Source organism: Ochotona curzoniae, unplaced genomic scaffold (genome assembly GCF_017591425.1).
Source record: "Ochotona curzoniae isolate NIBS_2020 unplaced genomic scaffold, NIBS_Ocur_1.0 contig_2699, whole genome shotgun sequence".
In the NCBI taxonomy this organism is placed as follows: domain Eukaryota; kingdom Metazoa; phylum Chordata; class Mammalia; order Lagomorpha; family Ochotonidae; genus Ochotona; species Ochotona curzoniae.
Genome location: NW_024465561.1, coordinates 6364528 through 6378346, shown reverse-complemented (window position 1 = coordinate 6378346; position 13819 = coordinate 6364528). Strand labels below are relative to the sequence as shown.

At 60.5% G+C, this 13819-nt stretch overlaps 1 protein-coding gene across 1 annotated transcript; it reads left to right on the top strand.

Moving 5' to 3' along the window:
• The first annotated feature begins 5546 nt into the window (after positions 1-5546).
• On the top strand, positions 5547-12884 carry KCTD15 (potassium channel tetramerization domain containing 15). The gene is made up of 4 exons (XM_040976668.1): positions 5547-5722; positions 9512-9656; positions 11603-11908; positions 12726-12884. The coding sequence occupies exons 1-4, from the start codon at positions 5559-5561 to the stop codon at positions 12882-12884; spliced, it is 774 nt and encodes a 257-aa protein (XP_040832602.1). The 5' UTR covers positions 5547-5558.
• Positions 12885-13819: the final 935 nt, after the last annotated feature.

The window sequence follows — 13819 nt, the reverse complement described above, 5'->3', positions numbered from 1 at the left end:
CCCCGCGCTCCCCCTGGTAGGGAGGCCGCTAGAGGGAGCCCAGGCCCGGCCCGAGTCCAGCCCCGGGCCCCGGTGCAGCTCGCGGCCCGTGCGCGCTCGCCCTCCAGCCGGAGCCTGGCTCTGGCCCGCGCGTCCCAGGAGCCAGGCGAGGGCGCAGTGCAGGCCGGGCGCGCTGGAGGCTCCGCGCTCCGTTTCCTAGCAGCCGGGAAATGGACGAGAAGGAGGAGGAGGAGCAGGCGGGCGGGGCGCGAGGGAAAGAGAAGGAAGAGGAAGGGAAGGCAGGCGAAGAGGGAGAGGAGAGAGGAGCGGTGGGTGCGGAGACCCAGGGGGCCGTTCCCGGGGCGCAGGCCTCCGAGGGGGCGCAGAGGGAGCCCTGGGCCTCCATCGCTCCGCGCGCGGCAAGGAAATGGCGCGTCTGGCCCGGGGCCACTGGCCCGGCGCCCCCCGCGCGCCCCTCCCCCGCGGTGGCGACCGCGTGTCCGCAAACGTCACGGACAGGGCAGGGACCCGGGCGGCGAGCCGGCGAGGGGCAGCGGCGTGGGGGGCTGGGGAAGGGGCGGCCCCGAGCCCCCGGCTCCGCTCCAGCCTCGGCCGCCTCGCAGCCCAGTTTCTTCCCAAGTCCCGCCCCCCCAGCCCCGGGGCGCCGCGGCGGCAAGCAGCTCTCTCCTCTTTGTAACCGAGGAGTCAAGAAATGTGAGAAACGTGCCCTGTGTTACTTATTTGGGAGCCGAAAATTTATGCCCAGCTGAAAGCGCCCGGGGAAATATTACATCAGATGAAATGACAATGATTAAAATCAGCTTCTCCCCCTGCCCCCCTCCCCGAGCCCCGAGGAGGCCCGGGCGCCCGCGTGGCCGGCCGGCGGGGGGCTGGGTCTCCGGAGCGCGCCGAGCCAGGGCGCACCGCTGCCGGCGGGGATCTGCCGGCGGGGAGGCGCGGGCTCCGGCACGGGCGGGTTGGGGGGGGGGATCGCCGGGTGCGAGGAAGGGGACGCGGCGCATTTCTGTCGCCGAGCGCGGCAGGCGCGGGCGCGCTGAGCTAATTGCGACTCTAATCCTCTGCCCCGCGGCGCCGCCGAGCCCCGAGCCAGGAGTCGCCGCGCGCGCCCGCTCGCGCTCGCCGCGTTGGGTCATTTGGAACCGGATCGCTGCCCTTTTTGCGTCCGGCCCGGGCCGCGGCGAGACGCGGGGCTACGGGCTGGGGGGTTCGCGGGGGAGGGTGGCTGTCTCTCTTCGCCAGCAATCGGGGGGAGGCCGCTGGAGAGAGAGAGGAGGGAGGAGAGGAGGCGGGAGCGGCAGGAGGGCAGCCGGAGAGCCGCGCGAAGAGGAGGAGGAGGAGGAGGCAGCGGCGGCGGCGGCCGCGAGGAGGGGAGGAGGCGAGGGGAGGGCGGAGAGGGGAGGCCCCGGCGCGCCGAGCCGCGAGGGGCCGCGCGAAGCAGGGGCCGGGGCGGGAGGGGTGGGTGGGGGGAGGGTTGGGGGCGAGAGAGAAAGTAACTCCAGGACGAGACCGGAGCGACCCGCGCGGCGAGCACAGGCTGAGCCCGGCGCCCGAGACCGGCGGCTGCGGGGGGCGGGGGCTGCGCCCTAGCCCGATCCGCCGCTCCGGCTGCGAGGTAAGCCCGGCGCGGGTGATCAGCGCTGCCGCGGCCGCGCCTCTCCCTCCCCCCGTCCCCAAAGTGTCCGTGAGAGCGAGAAAGTGGCCCGGCTTGGGGTCCCGACCTGGGCGGGGGCGGCTGCTTTGTCCCTCTGCTGGGCGGCGGGGGCGCCCGGCACAAAGGCCTTGGCGCGAGGCGGGGGTGGGATGGGGGGGAATTGCCCACGTGGGCTAGTCCTGGACGCGGGAGGTGGACCTTCCCCACGCAGGCTGGCCGCAAGCTTCCTGTCGCGCGGGGTGTGCGTGTGCGCGGGTCCTCGCACTCTGGCCCGGGTACAGGGCCCGAGCGCCCTGCGGAGCCTGCGGAGTTTCCGGGGTCAGAAACCGGCTGGCACAGCCGGGGCTTCGAGGCGCACCCCCCACTCCCCAACCCTCGACGCTTGGCGCCCAAATCTGAGAAAGGTAAAAGTCTCTAACGGGACGCATGTGAGTCCTCCGAAGCCCACCCCGGGAGTCCGAAACCGGACGCGAGGGGCTCTAACGCTGGTGGTGGTCCCTGGCGCGAGGCTTGGGTGCAGGGAGCCGGTAGCCCGGAGACCCAAGTGCTGCCTCCAGTGCCGTGCACCCCGGAACTGGACGCGCGCAGTGGGCACACACTTATGGGCACCCTCACGCCCCGTGGGCGTTGCGCCTCTGTGTCCTGCCTGAGACCCCAACTGCGGAAGGAGAAACGCTTTCAAGTTTTCCCTGCGCGTCTTCAACGTGCATGAAGGAATTTAACTGCACAAGTGAATAACAGCATTAGTTTCAATTAATTTTTTTTTAAATCCCGGCAACAATAAACTTTGAGAACAAAAGCGCTTTTACGTCCTTAATTAGGCGAGCTTCCCATCTGTGGTCTCCGAGTGTCTGCCTCCTGATTTAACTTCGTCCCCGCCCCCGTCGCACGCCCCTCCTGGTCCAGCCGGGCGTCTGGTGGGCGCACGCACCCCCCACCCCCAGCAACCCTGGCCTGGCCCGAAGTTCCCAGAGGCGGGTGGCGGGGGCGCCAGAGTGGGAGGAGGGGTGTGGGGCAGCACGCACCAGGTGGCCCGCCTGCCGGCTTCCCCCGCCACCCCCGGCTTTGCCTGGAGACGAATCTGCAGGCCCCTGGCACTCTGGCCCGGGGCCCTAGCCCGGAGAAGGGAGCTCGCTCAGCGCCTGCTGTTTACCTTTTATGGTGAAAATAACAGCTTAGCCAAGAAGCGACTTGGTGAAGAAGCGATTTACTGAAAATCGTCTCAAGCTGCCGCAGCTCAGCCAGTTTAATCACCCCCAGAGAGCTGAACAACTGCGAGCACAATGGGACACAAAATCATTTTGTGTGTAAATGAGCGTGGCATTCTGCTGGCTTCCCTCTGCTCGGGCGGGCGGGTGGCGGCGGCGTGCGGGTGCGGGACCTTGGGCTCCCACCGCAGATCCCGGAACCTGGGCCATACCAGGTCACTTTGGAGATCCTTGGGTCCTGCTGCAACAGGCGGCTGGGCTGGGCGGTGTGGCTTGGTGCCGGTGTTGCTGGAGCGAACCTGTGGCTCTTACTGTGCCCATTTTTCTTCTCACCCCAGCAGTGGTGCGGAGGACAGGGTCGTGGGCCAGTCCCGATGCCTTTGGCTGAGGAAGTGTTGCAGATTCGGGGCAAGGCGCACTGCCTGGGGCTTCCGATGGTGAGTGTCTGGGTGACTGTACACATCATCCAGTTGTGCTGGTGACCGGTACTTGGGGCGGGCCGGGGATGTCACATCGGATGGGTGTCCCGGTGGCCCCAGGTCGTGCAGTGCCCCCGATAGAATGCTGGGGGACTTCCTTCCAACTGGCCTTCCCCTGGGTGTCTTCCCTTTCACTTCCATCCTCAGCAGCCTTCTAGGGCTGGGCAGTCCTTTCCTGAGGTCTGTTTTGGTTTCTTGAAACTTCCTGGAGATAAGTGACCTGGCTCCCCGCCCCCTATATTTTTTGAACGCTTTCTGGAACTCAGGAATGTCCACAGCACAGGTCCCAGTGAGGGTATAAATTAAACTCCATCGTCAGCTAATAGCACTCCTCGGGGTCCCAAACAGTGTCAGGTCAAGGGGGTGGCCCAGGCACACACAGCCCTCAGAACCTTCCTTCAGTTTATCGGCTGCCTTTTTCCTGGGGTCTGGGGTTGTTGTCTACAAAGTGCCCTGTGGAATTTCAAGGCACACGGCCAGAGGCCATCCCTCGGGGTCCCCAGGATTTCACTGCATTGCTGTTACTGGGGTGAAACCTGTAGGAGAGGAGTCGAGGTTAGGTTTGTGGGGTGTGTGTGTGTGTGTGTGTGTGTGTGTGTGTGTGCACGCGCACGCGTGCCCAAGCCTAGCGGTCTGCACTGTGCACAGCTCCCTTCCTGCCCCCCTTTAGACAGCCCCTAGCAATGGCAAAGGCTGCAGAAAGCCTCCTCCTCCAGACTCAGGGACACTCTTATTTCAGGTGGCTGTGGCACTGAGGCAAGTCTCCAAGGGTGGCTCTGGGGAGGAGGAAGAGAAAGGGGCCATTTGCTGCTCCGTCTGGCCAGCTTTCCAGTGCCTCAGGGCCATGTGACCCCTGAGGGGGTCTGGAATACATTAGGCCCAGACTACAGCATTCTGGGGGAGAATCTGGGAGGAGGTGCAAACTGCACAAAGGCAGGTTTTCTGTTCTGCTGCTGGGAGCCCCACACAGGGGAGAGAGGTGGCTTCCCCAAGGGGTAGTCTCTCCTCCCTGTGCCCTGACCGCTGCTAGAAGAGGCTTCTCCCTGGGTGTGGCCAGTGGCAAGCTGCATGCCAAGGACAGCCCTGGGCTCTTGCCCAGCCTACCGAGGGTGGTGGTAGTGGGGGTGGGGGGAATCCCTCCCAAGCCAGCAAAGGTCTTCTGCACAGCTCTATACTGTTACAAGAGGAGACACGCTTGGTAGTGTGGCTCTGGACCAAAATACCAGGGAAATCAGATTTGTTCTGAAATATTTCGGGCCAATAATGGTGAGCATATGTTTCAGTGCCTTCAGGAGGCAAGTTAGCAGACCTAGAGGTACCCAGCAAATACGTATATGTGTGTGCATGCGTGTGGCTGTGTGACCCGGAGGACTGCTCTGAGGGCTGGAGACAGAACAGCAGGAGGATGTGAGATGCTTGTGGGGTCCCCGGGAGCCGTCGGAAAGCGGTTTGCCTGCTTGGGAGGTGGGGTGGTAGGCCTGCTGAGGAGTCAGCCGGGCTCGGTTCTCGGTGCTCCCTGCAGATACTCTGGGCCCCATGGAAGCCTAGATGCAAGGAGCGGCCCAGCGGGTCCTCTCTTCACAGGCTGTGCAGCACCAGCCCGGCGGTGAGCCTGCAGGGGTGCGGCCGCTGTCCCCTCTTCCCGGGGTGTCCCTTGCTCCCCGAGGGATGGCTGTTGACTGGCTGTATGATTATGGATCTCTAGAAACAAAGATGCTCTTAATTTGACGTGAAATTTACTACATGCATAAAACTCACTGCCTTAGGTGCCGAGGAAGTCACTAATTTAGAGGTGTCTCGTTACTGAGACAAACTTGCAAAAAACCCCTGAATCCCAATTCACAAATTGGTGATTCGTTTGTCAGGGGATATTTCACATCTAACACATAAGCCCGCGACCTTTAATTAGAATTTTGCAGTTTGTTTTATGCCCCTGGAGGCTGACACCTTGAAACAATTTTTTTCCCCTTGATTTCTTATTGCTAATAAGCATCTTTTCTCCTCCCACCTTCTCCTCCCCCACCTCTGGGACTTTGAAGAAAACGATGCAAATATACTTAATTACAGTGGTGGCCGTAATTTGTCAGCTGAATATGTGATCAGGCAGCGGCCAAAGTGATCTGATGAGATCTGTGATCGCGCTTGCCGTCAAGGGAGTGCCCAGCCCCAGCGAGGAAAGAAAACCAATGTCTTCCACCTTGTTTCTAGGAGGCAGGAAACATGTCCAGGCTGTCTCTCACCCGGTCGCCCGTGTCTCCCCTGGCTGCCCAGGGCATCCCTCTGCCTGCCCAGCTCACCAAATCCAACGCGCCTGTACATATCGACGTAGGTGGCCACATGTACACCAGCAGCCTGGCCACGCTCACCAAGTACCCCGACTCCAGGTAAGAGGCCCCACCCATGCCCGGAGCCCACTGCCCTCTAATACAGACCCTGGAGCTAGAGTCCCCCAAAAGGGGCTGGTAGCACTGGTCCCGGGGAGAAAGTGGAGCCCTTGACCCGCTGGCCAAAGGCTTCCCAACCTGGCCGCCTGGCTGGCAGGTGCACCTGCCAGTTGCTCTGTGGTGCAAGGTCTCTGCAGGGGGTTATTTGTTCCTGAGCCCTGGGAAATGAGTCTTTGGGTTGTGGGTGTGGCTGCATAATCTCCTGTGTTAACCCTTGGGAAAATGCAAAAGGAGCAGGGGGAGGAGCTGCGATTTGCCCTCTGTTTGGCTGGCTACCCAACCCTAGGCTGGGGACCAGCAGCAAGCTTCCCTGGGACAGTCTGTGTTACTCTGACTTGCTGGGAATTTCTGGGTTGGGTGGGGTGGGACTGGAGGGAGCTGAAGCAATAATGCCTCCTACTCCCATCACCCCCATCCGTGGCTGAAGCATCTCTAGTTGCAGGCTCCTCCCAGGAGGGAGCCGCCCCACTCACCCTTCACCTTTGACTCTACTGGATGCCCAGGCTGTGCCCTGCCAGGTGCTGGCCTAGGTGTCTGTGAGCATCTGCTGAAGGTGACAAGCAATGCTGGGCACCGGGCCCCTCGAGGTGGCAGTCCCTGCTCTCTGCGACTGCCCCAGGGCTAAGCAATAGCTTGAGCTGTGGAGCGTCACCCTTCTTTGACACATTTCTAGCAAGAAGGGTGGACTGTGGGTGGGGGCACATGTGCTAGGCTCTTCCTGTCTGACGTGACTGCTCGGGGCACGGAAGGTTCTAGGAGGGGGAATAGCTGTGCTCCGAGCTGGGTGAGGCTCCTCACAGCAGAGCTGCTTGGAGAAGATGCAGTGGTAGATGCAACCTAGCGGGAGCCTCAGAAATGTGAGAGAGTGTGGGGCCCAGCAGGTGTTTGGGTCTTCGCCCCCTTTGGCCCTGCGGAGATGAGGGTGGAATGGGACCTGTGTAAACTTGGGGTTTTGGGAGCTGGGAGAGTGTGTCAGCAGCAGCGCCTTGCGAGCTCGCTGGCGGAACCCTGTCTGAGCCGGGAGATGGATTCTGCTTATTTAATTTCAATTTTGCCTTCTGCGGCATTCCGGAGTTGTTCGAGATAGATCATTGCTTAATCGGGTGACGACTGTGAGTGCGATCCATAGAGTCTTTGGGCACAGCCTGCCCCAGACTGGTTCCCTAAACCTACTGCTTACCACCCCCTCTCTATAATCACAGCCCCAGCCTGGGGGCAGAGACCGGGAACCTCCTGGTTCTCAGATCCAGGCTCGGGGGGAGGGACGTCATGGTCCCTGGCCCCTGCTTCGGGGTGGGATGTGAGCTCTCACTGCAGCTCTGTGCCTGCCTGGGATGTGAGCCTCTCAGGGTGTACCCAGGGAGACTGCGGTCTGGGGCTTGGGAGGAGGAGGCTCATATTGTGCCCTGCTGGTTACTTCTAGAGTTGCCCTGCCCTGCCCCCCGCCCCAGGCTGGTTGTGGAGGCCAGAGGGTGGTATGGGTGAGAGGACAGTTGGGGCACAGCAGGCCTAGGAGTGCAGGGCAATGGGTTGGGCGTCGGTGCCGACAAAGAGCTTTCCAGGTCTCTCGGAGAATGAATTATTACAATTTGAAAACATTTTTTTCCCCAGTTATGGGGAGAAAGGACCCATTGTCACCCAGTGGCACAATGGAGCTGCTCACTGCAGGTGGATAAGGAGGCGTGCCGCGCTTGATGTCTGCAGTGTCCTCTGGGCAGTGTCTTCGGGCCCGGGCTCTGGGTTCTCAACTGTTTGGCGTGACCTGGGACCAGTCGCCTTCTGCAGTCTACTTGGCGGCAGCAGCCACTGGGCCTCACACAGCTGCCCAGGGCTGGAAGTGAAGCCTTGGTTGTACACCTGCCTCATGTCCCATGGATGTCACTTGACAGCTGCTGTCACAGCTCCGACTCTGGCATCCACCCTGGTGGCAGGAGATCACTAAGGAAGATGGCTAGAAACCCTTGCACGGAAACATCCAGAACTGGAATGCCAAAAGCTGCACAGTGCCTCCTGTGCTAGCACATTGTCGGAATGCGTCCTGCAGAGCTGGCCTGGGGTCAGGTGTCTCCTGCAGACACAGAGCCAGGGACAGGAGCCAGAGGGGTTCCTGCATAGATTGTCTGAACTTTTCCTGGACCTGCTCACATCCTTGGAGCTGCTGCCCTGCTATGCCTGTTGGTCCTGGAACAGAACTAGACTGTGGCAAGATCAAGAACCAGCCTACCCTACAAGAAGGCGGGTAGAAAATTAGCTCACGTTGGAACCACCTAGACCCCAGCCAGCACTGGCGTGTCGGGGGCTGGGAGGCCCCAGCCAGAGCCTCAGCCTGCCTCAGTGCCCCTGTACGCAGTGGGGTCAGTCCCAGTGAGACAGAGCCATCTGGATTTGCTGACTCAACTTGTGGATGCCACCCTGCTGCTACCGCCTGAGAGGACCCTCAGCCACTGGCCTGGAAGCCTTGCACAGTCAGTTATCTCCGTCTCAAAGGATGCTCAGACGCCCCAGACCTGGGGACTGGCAAGGCTTGGTGGCCTTTGGAGGCCAGAGGTGCACTTCTCACCTGTGGGCTCCGACCCACGAGGCAGCCTTGCCCTTCATGCTGGAGTGAGGCCTGGGCCCCCACCCTACAGGGAGGACAGTTATTGTGTGGCTGCCACAGGCCAACAGAGCAGAGGGTCAGGGGACTCTCGGCTTCTGCACAAGCACACAAAGGCACACATGAGGGCAGCACGTTGGGGGTGGCGTGTCTAGATGGGAGCTGAGGGGAAGAGCTGGCCCAGGCAGAGAGTGAAGGGGCCCAGGCCTGCCTCACACAGTCAGGACTGCCCTTCCCCCTGGCTGTGCAGGGTCTGGGCCTGAGCAGATGCCAACTCTCCTCTACCCCTGCCCATCTGCAGGGCAGTCAGGGCAATGAATCGGATGGAGCCTGATGCCCTGGGTGCTGTGGCAACACCAGCCCTGGCCTAGGGAAGCCGTAGTGATGTGCTGGAGACCCTATTAGCACCACTGCCCTCAGCAGCATTAGCACCTGACAGTTCTCCCAGTCACCACCCCACCCCCCGGCTCCATGTGCACCCACATTGCCCTGGGATGTGTGTGTGTGTGTGTGTGTGTGTGTGTGTGTGTACACCTACACTGGCACATGTCTGCATGTGTGCAGTGGCCAGGACACATGGTTCATGTGCCATGACTGCCTGCCATTTGCCCCTCCTTCCCTAGGACTCTGTGTGGGGCTGTTAGGTGATTTGTGGCTCCAAGAAGTTGTTGTGTGTGTTTTACCAGGCTATGTCTGAGTCTGAGTAGGCCTGAGAATTGTGCCTCTCTGGGAGGCAGGGGACCATGTGGCCCCATGCCTCTGTCATGTCGGACGCTCGCCCATCCTCAGGGGCTGGGTGAAGAGGATGCATGTTCTCATCAACGCTGTCGCATGGCTTACAGATGTCCGCCGGGTTTGTTGCATTTTGGCCCAGGGTATCCGCTGTCGGTGTGCTTTTTCTGGATGGTTCTATCTGGCCAAAGGGTGTGCTCAGGACTGTGGCTGTGCCAGTGGGCACAGCTGGATCTGGCACTGTGAGGGTGGGTAGGGGGATCTGTACTCATTGCCCCCATCAGACTGTGGCCTGCCCACCCTGGATGCATGCTCGTGCCCATCGCAGCCCCTCAGCCAGCAGGAGTTGGAGCAGGGCAGTTGAACCAGGCCCTCCCTCTGACCTCGCCTGTCCCCTCCAGGATAAGCCGCCTCTTCAACGGCACCGAGCCCATCGTGCTGGACAGCCTGAAGCAGCATTATTTCATCGACCGGGATGGGGAGATATTCCGTTACATCCTGAGCTTCCTACGCACCTCAAAGCTGCTACTCCCCGAGGACTTCAAGGTAAGGCCACAGCCACCACCCACGTGATGGCATGACTCTGGGGACATTGGGACTTAATAAATGGACGCACGGTTGTCATGGCAACCATAAAAAAGTTAAATGATGAAGCCAAGGGCTACCCTCAGCTTTTCGTAAACTAATTTTGCATTCCCACGTTTTTAGGTTATTTATCAGGGGTGTAACACTGATGCTCCCCTCAGTATCACGCCCCCCCAGTGTTTCGGGGCTGGTTGCAGGAGGCAGGAATGCACAGATGCAATCCTTGTTGACGGGCTGCAGCAGGGAGAACTGTGGTTGTTCCAGACTGACCCCAGCTCTCGGGGTGGCTCATCTGGGTCCCTGGGTCCTACCTCACAGCTGCGCCTGGCCAGCACACAGACGATCCCAGGAGGAAGGAAGGTTGGGCTGGGGCTGCCCTGGCTCTTGTGAGCCAACATCTGTCCTTCTTGCCTTCCTTTCCTTCCTGTCTGCCACTGTCCGGAGAACAAGTAGCCTGGGGCTCTTTTGTGTTCCATCCAACTCGGTTGCTGCATGCCAGCAGCTGAGCTTGGGCTGAAAACACAGTGACGCGCAAGCAGCTGCCGGCCTCGTCCCGTGACGCCTACGATCTAATGGGAAGGCAGATGCTGACCTTGAACTCCGCCAGGGCAGCTGCTTAAGAGAAGTAGCGTGCCCTAAGCAAAAACCATGGGGCAGCTGGCCCTGATGGGTTTGGAAGAAGCTGTGTTTATCTGGGTGATGAAGGCAGAATAGGTACAGGGAGAGGCTTGGGGGTACCAGGTGCTGGAGTCTGGGCATTCAGCAGACCTTGGTAGCCAACTCTACATTTGGTCTTGCGTAGTGGAGGGGACAATCAGATTTGCAAACAGGGACATCCTCGCCGGCTGCTGTGTTAGAGGGGTGGGGGTGAGTGCAGGAGGCCTCTTGGGCAGGCCAAAGGAGAGAAAGCTGCTGGCTGGAGGCCTTGGGGAAGGGTGGGGGAGATAGAAGTGAACGAGGTGATAGAAAAGACCTTAGGAGGAGGCCACAGATGGGGTGGGTATGGTTTAAAGTTCCTGAGGATATAGCATGAGTGGAAGAGTGGCTACCTGGGCATGGGCATTGCTCTCACATGGAGATTCTCTGGGCTAGGAGCAAACGTGGTGGAGGTTGGCACACAGCTCTTCTGTGAGCAGATGTCCAGGCTGAGGCCTGTGGCTCTCCTGCCAGGCATTAGCTACAGAAGCCCAGTCCAGCAAGTGGAACCTGGGAGCCCCAATAGGAAGAACCCTGCTTTGGGGGTTCGACTTCCTGAGAAGGACCAGCCAGACTTGCCCACTGAGCCCCAAGCAACATGCATCAGGGCCAGGGCTAGGGCAGTGTGAACCAGGGTGTATTTGACCACGGTGCTTGGTGTCACTATCAGGGCCCTCCCAGCCACAGAGTGGCTGTGTGGTGGGGTTTGCCAGGTACCTCATCATCCCTGGGCCACCATGGCCAAGGCCAGGGCCTGGAACCTGGAAGATCTCATGTCCTCAAAGACCTCGTGTGTGTGTTGGCTTTTTGGCTTAGGATGCAGGTCCAGGGGCTTGGAGATGACAGAGGATAAAGGTGAAAGCCCATTCCAGGCAGGTGTGACTGGGGTGAACTCAAATAGGCTCGTCCTTTGGTGGGTTCTGAGGAGACAGCAGGTCTCCTTGCAGCTTCCTCTTTCCTGGCAGTCTTGTCTCTACTCCGATGCTGAAGGCCGAGTGGAGCGCTGCTGGGGCACATCACCCTGTGTCAAGGTGTCTTAGGCTCACACACACTCACCTGAGCCTCCTGCCGTCCTCCTGTCTGTGGGTGTCCCCGTGGATGAGCATCCCAGTACAGACTGTGCTTGGGCTCGGTTCCTGCAGAGCCACAAGTGGACGGGATGGGTGTGGCCTCCTTGCTACCCCACACCTATGTGTGCGGCTTGCCTACAGGACTTCAACCTGCTGTACGAGGAGGCACGGTACTACCAGCTACAGCCCATGGTACGCGAGCTGGAGCGCTGGCAGCAGGAGCAGGAGCAGCGGCGCCGCAGCCGACCCTGTGACTGCCTGGTTGTGCGTGTCACGCCAGACCTGGGCGAGCGCATTGCACTCAGCGGCGAAAAAGCCCTCATCGAGGAAGTCTTCCCCGAGACGGGCGACGTCATGTGCAACTCGGTCAACGCGGGCTGGAACCAGGACCCCACGCACGTCATTCGCTTCCCGCTCAACGGCTACTGTCGGCTCAACTCCGTGCAGGTGAGGGGATGGAGTGGGGAGGGGCCCATCCTCTGCCAGCAGCGGGGGCCCTCACGCCATCCTACAGAAGCAGCAACAATGTGTCGATGCATAATTTATGTCCCGCTCATAATTAAATGATGGCGCCTGGGGGACGGACTTAAAAAAAATTGATCGGTACTTTTTTTTTTATCCAAAAGGATGTTCTATAAAAATGGCCCAGAGTATGTTTCGTTCTCCTAGAATCTGCTTTTGGATTCACATTAAGCCTTAGCACCAGGAGAGGCAGCGCAGAGACTGAGAGCAGAGGTGGAGCCTCTCTGGCCCCTCAGCCCCCACTGCTGATCTAGGGGTGCAAGTGCCCAAACCCCATCGGGAACCCCACTTCCGAGCTACTTTTGCCAGAAGCAAGAGCAGGCTTATGTTTTAAAGTTAGGGTGCACTGTGGGCTTCAGGTGCCCCCTCCCTAGCCTGTCAGTCCTAAAGTGCTGGTGCAAGACAGTGTCCAGACCCTGTCCACACGGAGGCACAAACTCACTTGGAGATCAAGGACCCCACCCCTTCCCATACACCCAGTGCTCCCTCGAGACCTAAAAACATCTGAGCCCCAAGCTCAGAGCAGCAGGGGACTGCATTGCTGGGGTAGTTGGGCTGCACCTGTTCCTCTTGCAGCAGCAGCAACAGCACTAGCTGGTGGTACAGTGCATCTGTCCCTGTGCTAGGCAGGGCAGGACCCAAGGGGACAGGCTGTGACTGGTGCCCACCTGCCATATAAATAAGCCACTCCAGGGCGAGACACTTGGAGCCAGGCACTGCTGACCCGTTTCCTCCCCGGCAGGTCCTGGAGAGGCTGTTCCAGAGGGGATTCAGCGTGGCCGCCTCCTGCGGGGGCGGCGTGGACTCATCCCAGTTCAGCGAGTATGTGCTATGCCGAGAGGAGCGGCGGCCGCAACCCACCCCCACAGCAGTCCGGATAAAACAGGAACCCCTGGACTAGGCCTCAGCTCCGTGCCCACCTGAGGCTCCTTTGCCCCGGCCTACACCCAAGCGATCTGGACACATTGCTGGAGAGTTCTGCCTGCTAATGCCAGGCCGTGGCTGTGAGACTGAAGGTGGGACCACCCGCTGACCCAGGGAGCAGCAGGTTCCCAGGTATCCTGGCCACAGCATTTGGAGTGCTGCTTGCAGGCATGCCCATGCAAGGACCCAAAGAAGCCACAGTGGGCAGCCTGCTGCCAGCTGTCCCAGCCAACTGAGACTTGACATAGGTGTCCCCGGCTGCCGCGTGTGTGTGGCAGGCCCTGCTGGGTCTCCTTGCGTCCGGTGGGGTGGGAGGTGGGTGCTGACTTTTCTACAGTATTGAAAGTGGAAGTGAGCAACTCCACCAACAATCGGTGTTGTTTTTATCTGGTGCTCAGTTCTCAGTGGGACCTGCGCCCAGGTGCCCGCAGGCACAGCTGGGGCTCTGGGGACACAGGCAGGGAGCACAGGTGCTATAGGGGATGGAGCAGGGTCCCCTGGGGTTGGGGGTTGTGCAGGGCAGCTGGGAGGAGGGCAGTGGGGACCAGGTAGTTCTGGGACCGAGCCCCTCGCCTCTGTAAGTCTCCTGCCCTGCTAAGGCCCTGGGGACTCTGCCTGCATGGAGTCTCACATGAGCACCCGGGGGGGGGGGGGCGGATCTGCCTCTTCCCCTGGTGGGCCAACCCCCGGGGCCACCCCTTACCTCAGGAATGGGCCTTGCCACTAAGGGGCCCATCAGTCAGCAGCAGCATCCTGGGTCCTCAGCTCAGGGAGCCACCCCCAACTCCGGATTCTTCTCTCCGATCTGGGCCTGGCATGATGGCTCAGTGGCTAAAGAATCCACTTCAATCTGCACACTGAGTTTAATTCACTAGCCTGCCCCCCGAGACCCCAACATGGGCTCTCTACCAA

What these genes read in the sequence shown, in the direction of transcription:
- KCTD15 (XM_040976668.1), top strand. Translation starts at nt 5,559, where the DNA reads ATGTCCAGGCTGTCTCTCACCCGGTCGCCCGTGTCTCCCCTGGCTGCC. An exon ending in ACCAAGTACCCCGACTCCAG is followed by an intron (nt 5,723 to 9,511) that starts GTAAGAGGCCCC and finishes TGTCCCCTCCAG; the next exon opens with GATAAGCCGCCTCTTCAACG. An exon ending in TACTCCCCGAGGACTTCAAG is followed by an intron (nt 9,657 to 11,602) that starts GTAAGGCCACAG and finishes GCTTGCCTACAG; the next exon opens with GACTTCAACCTGCTGTACGA.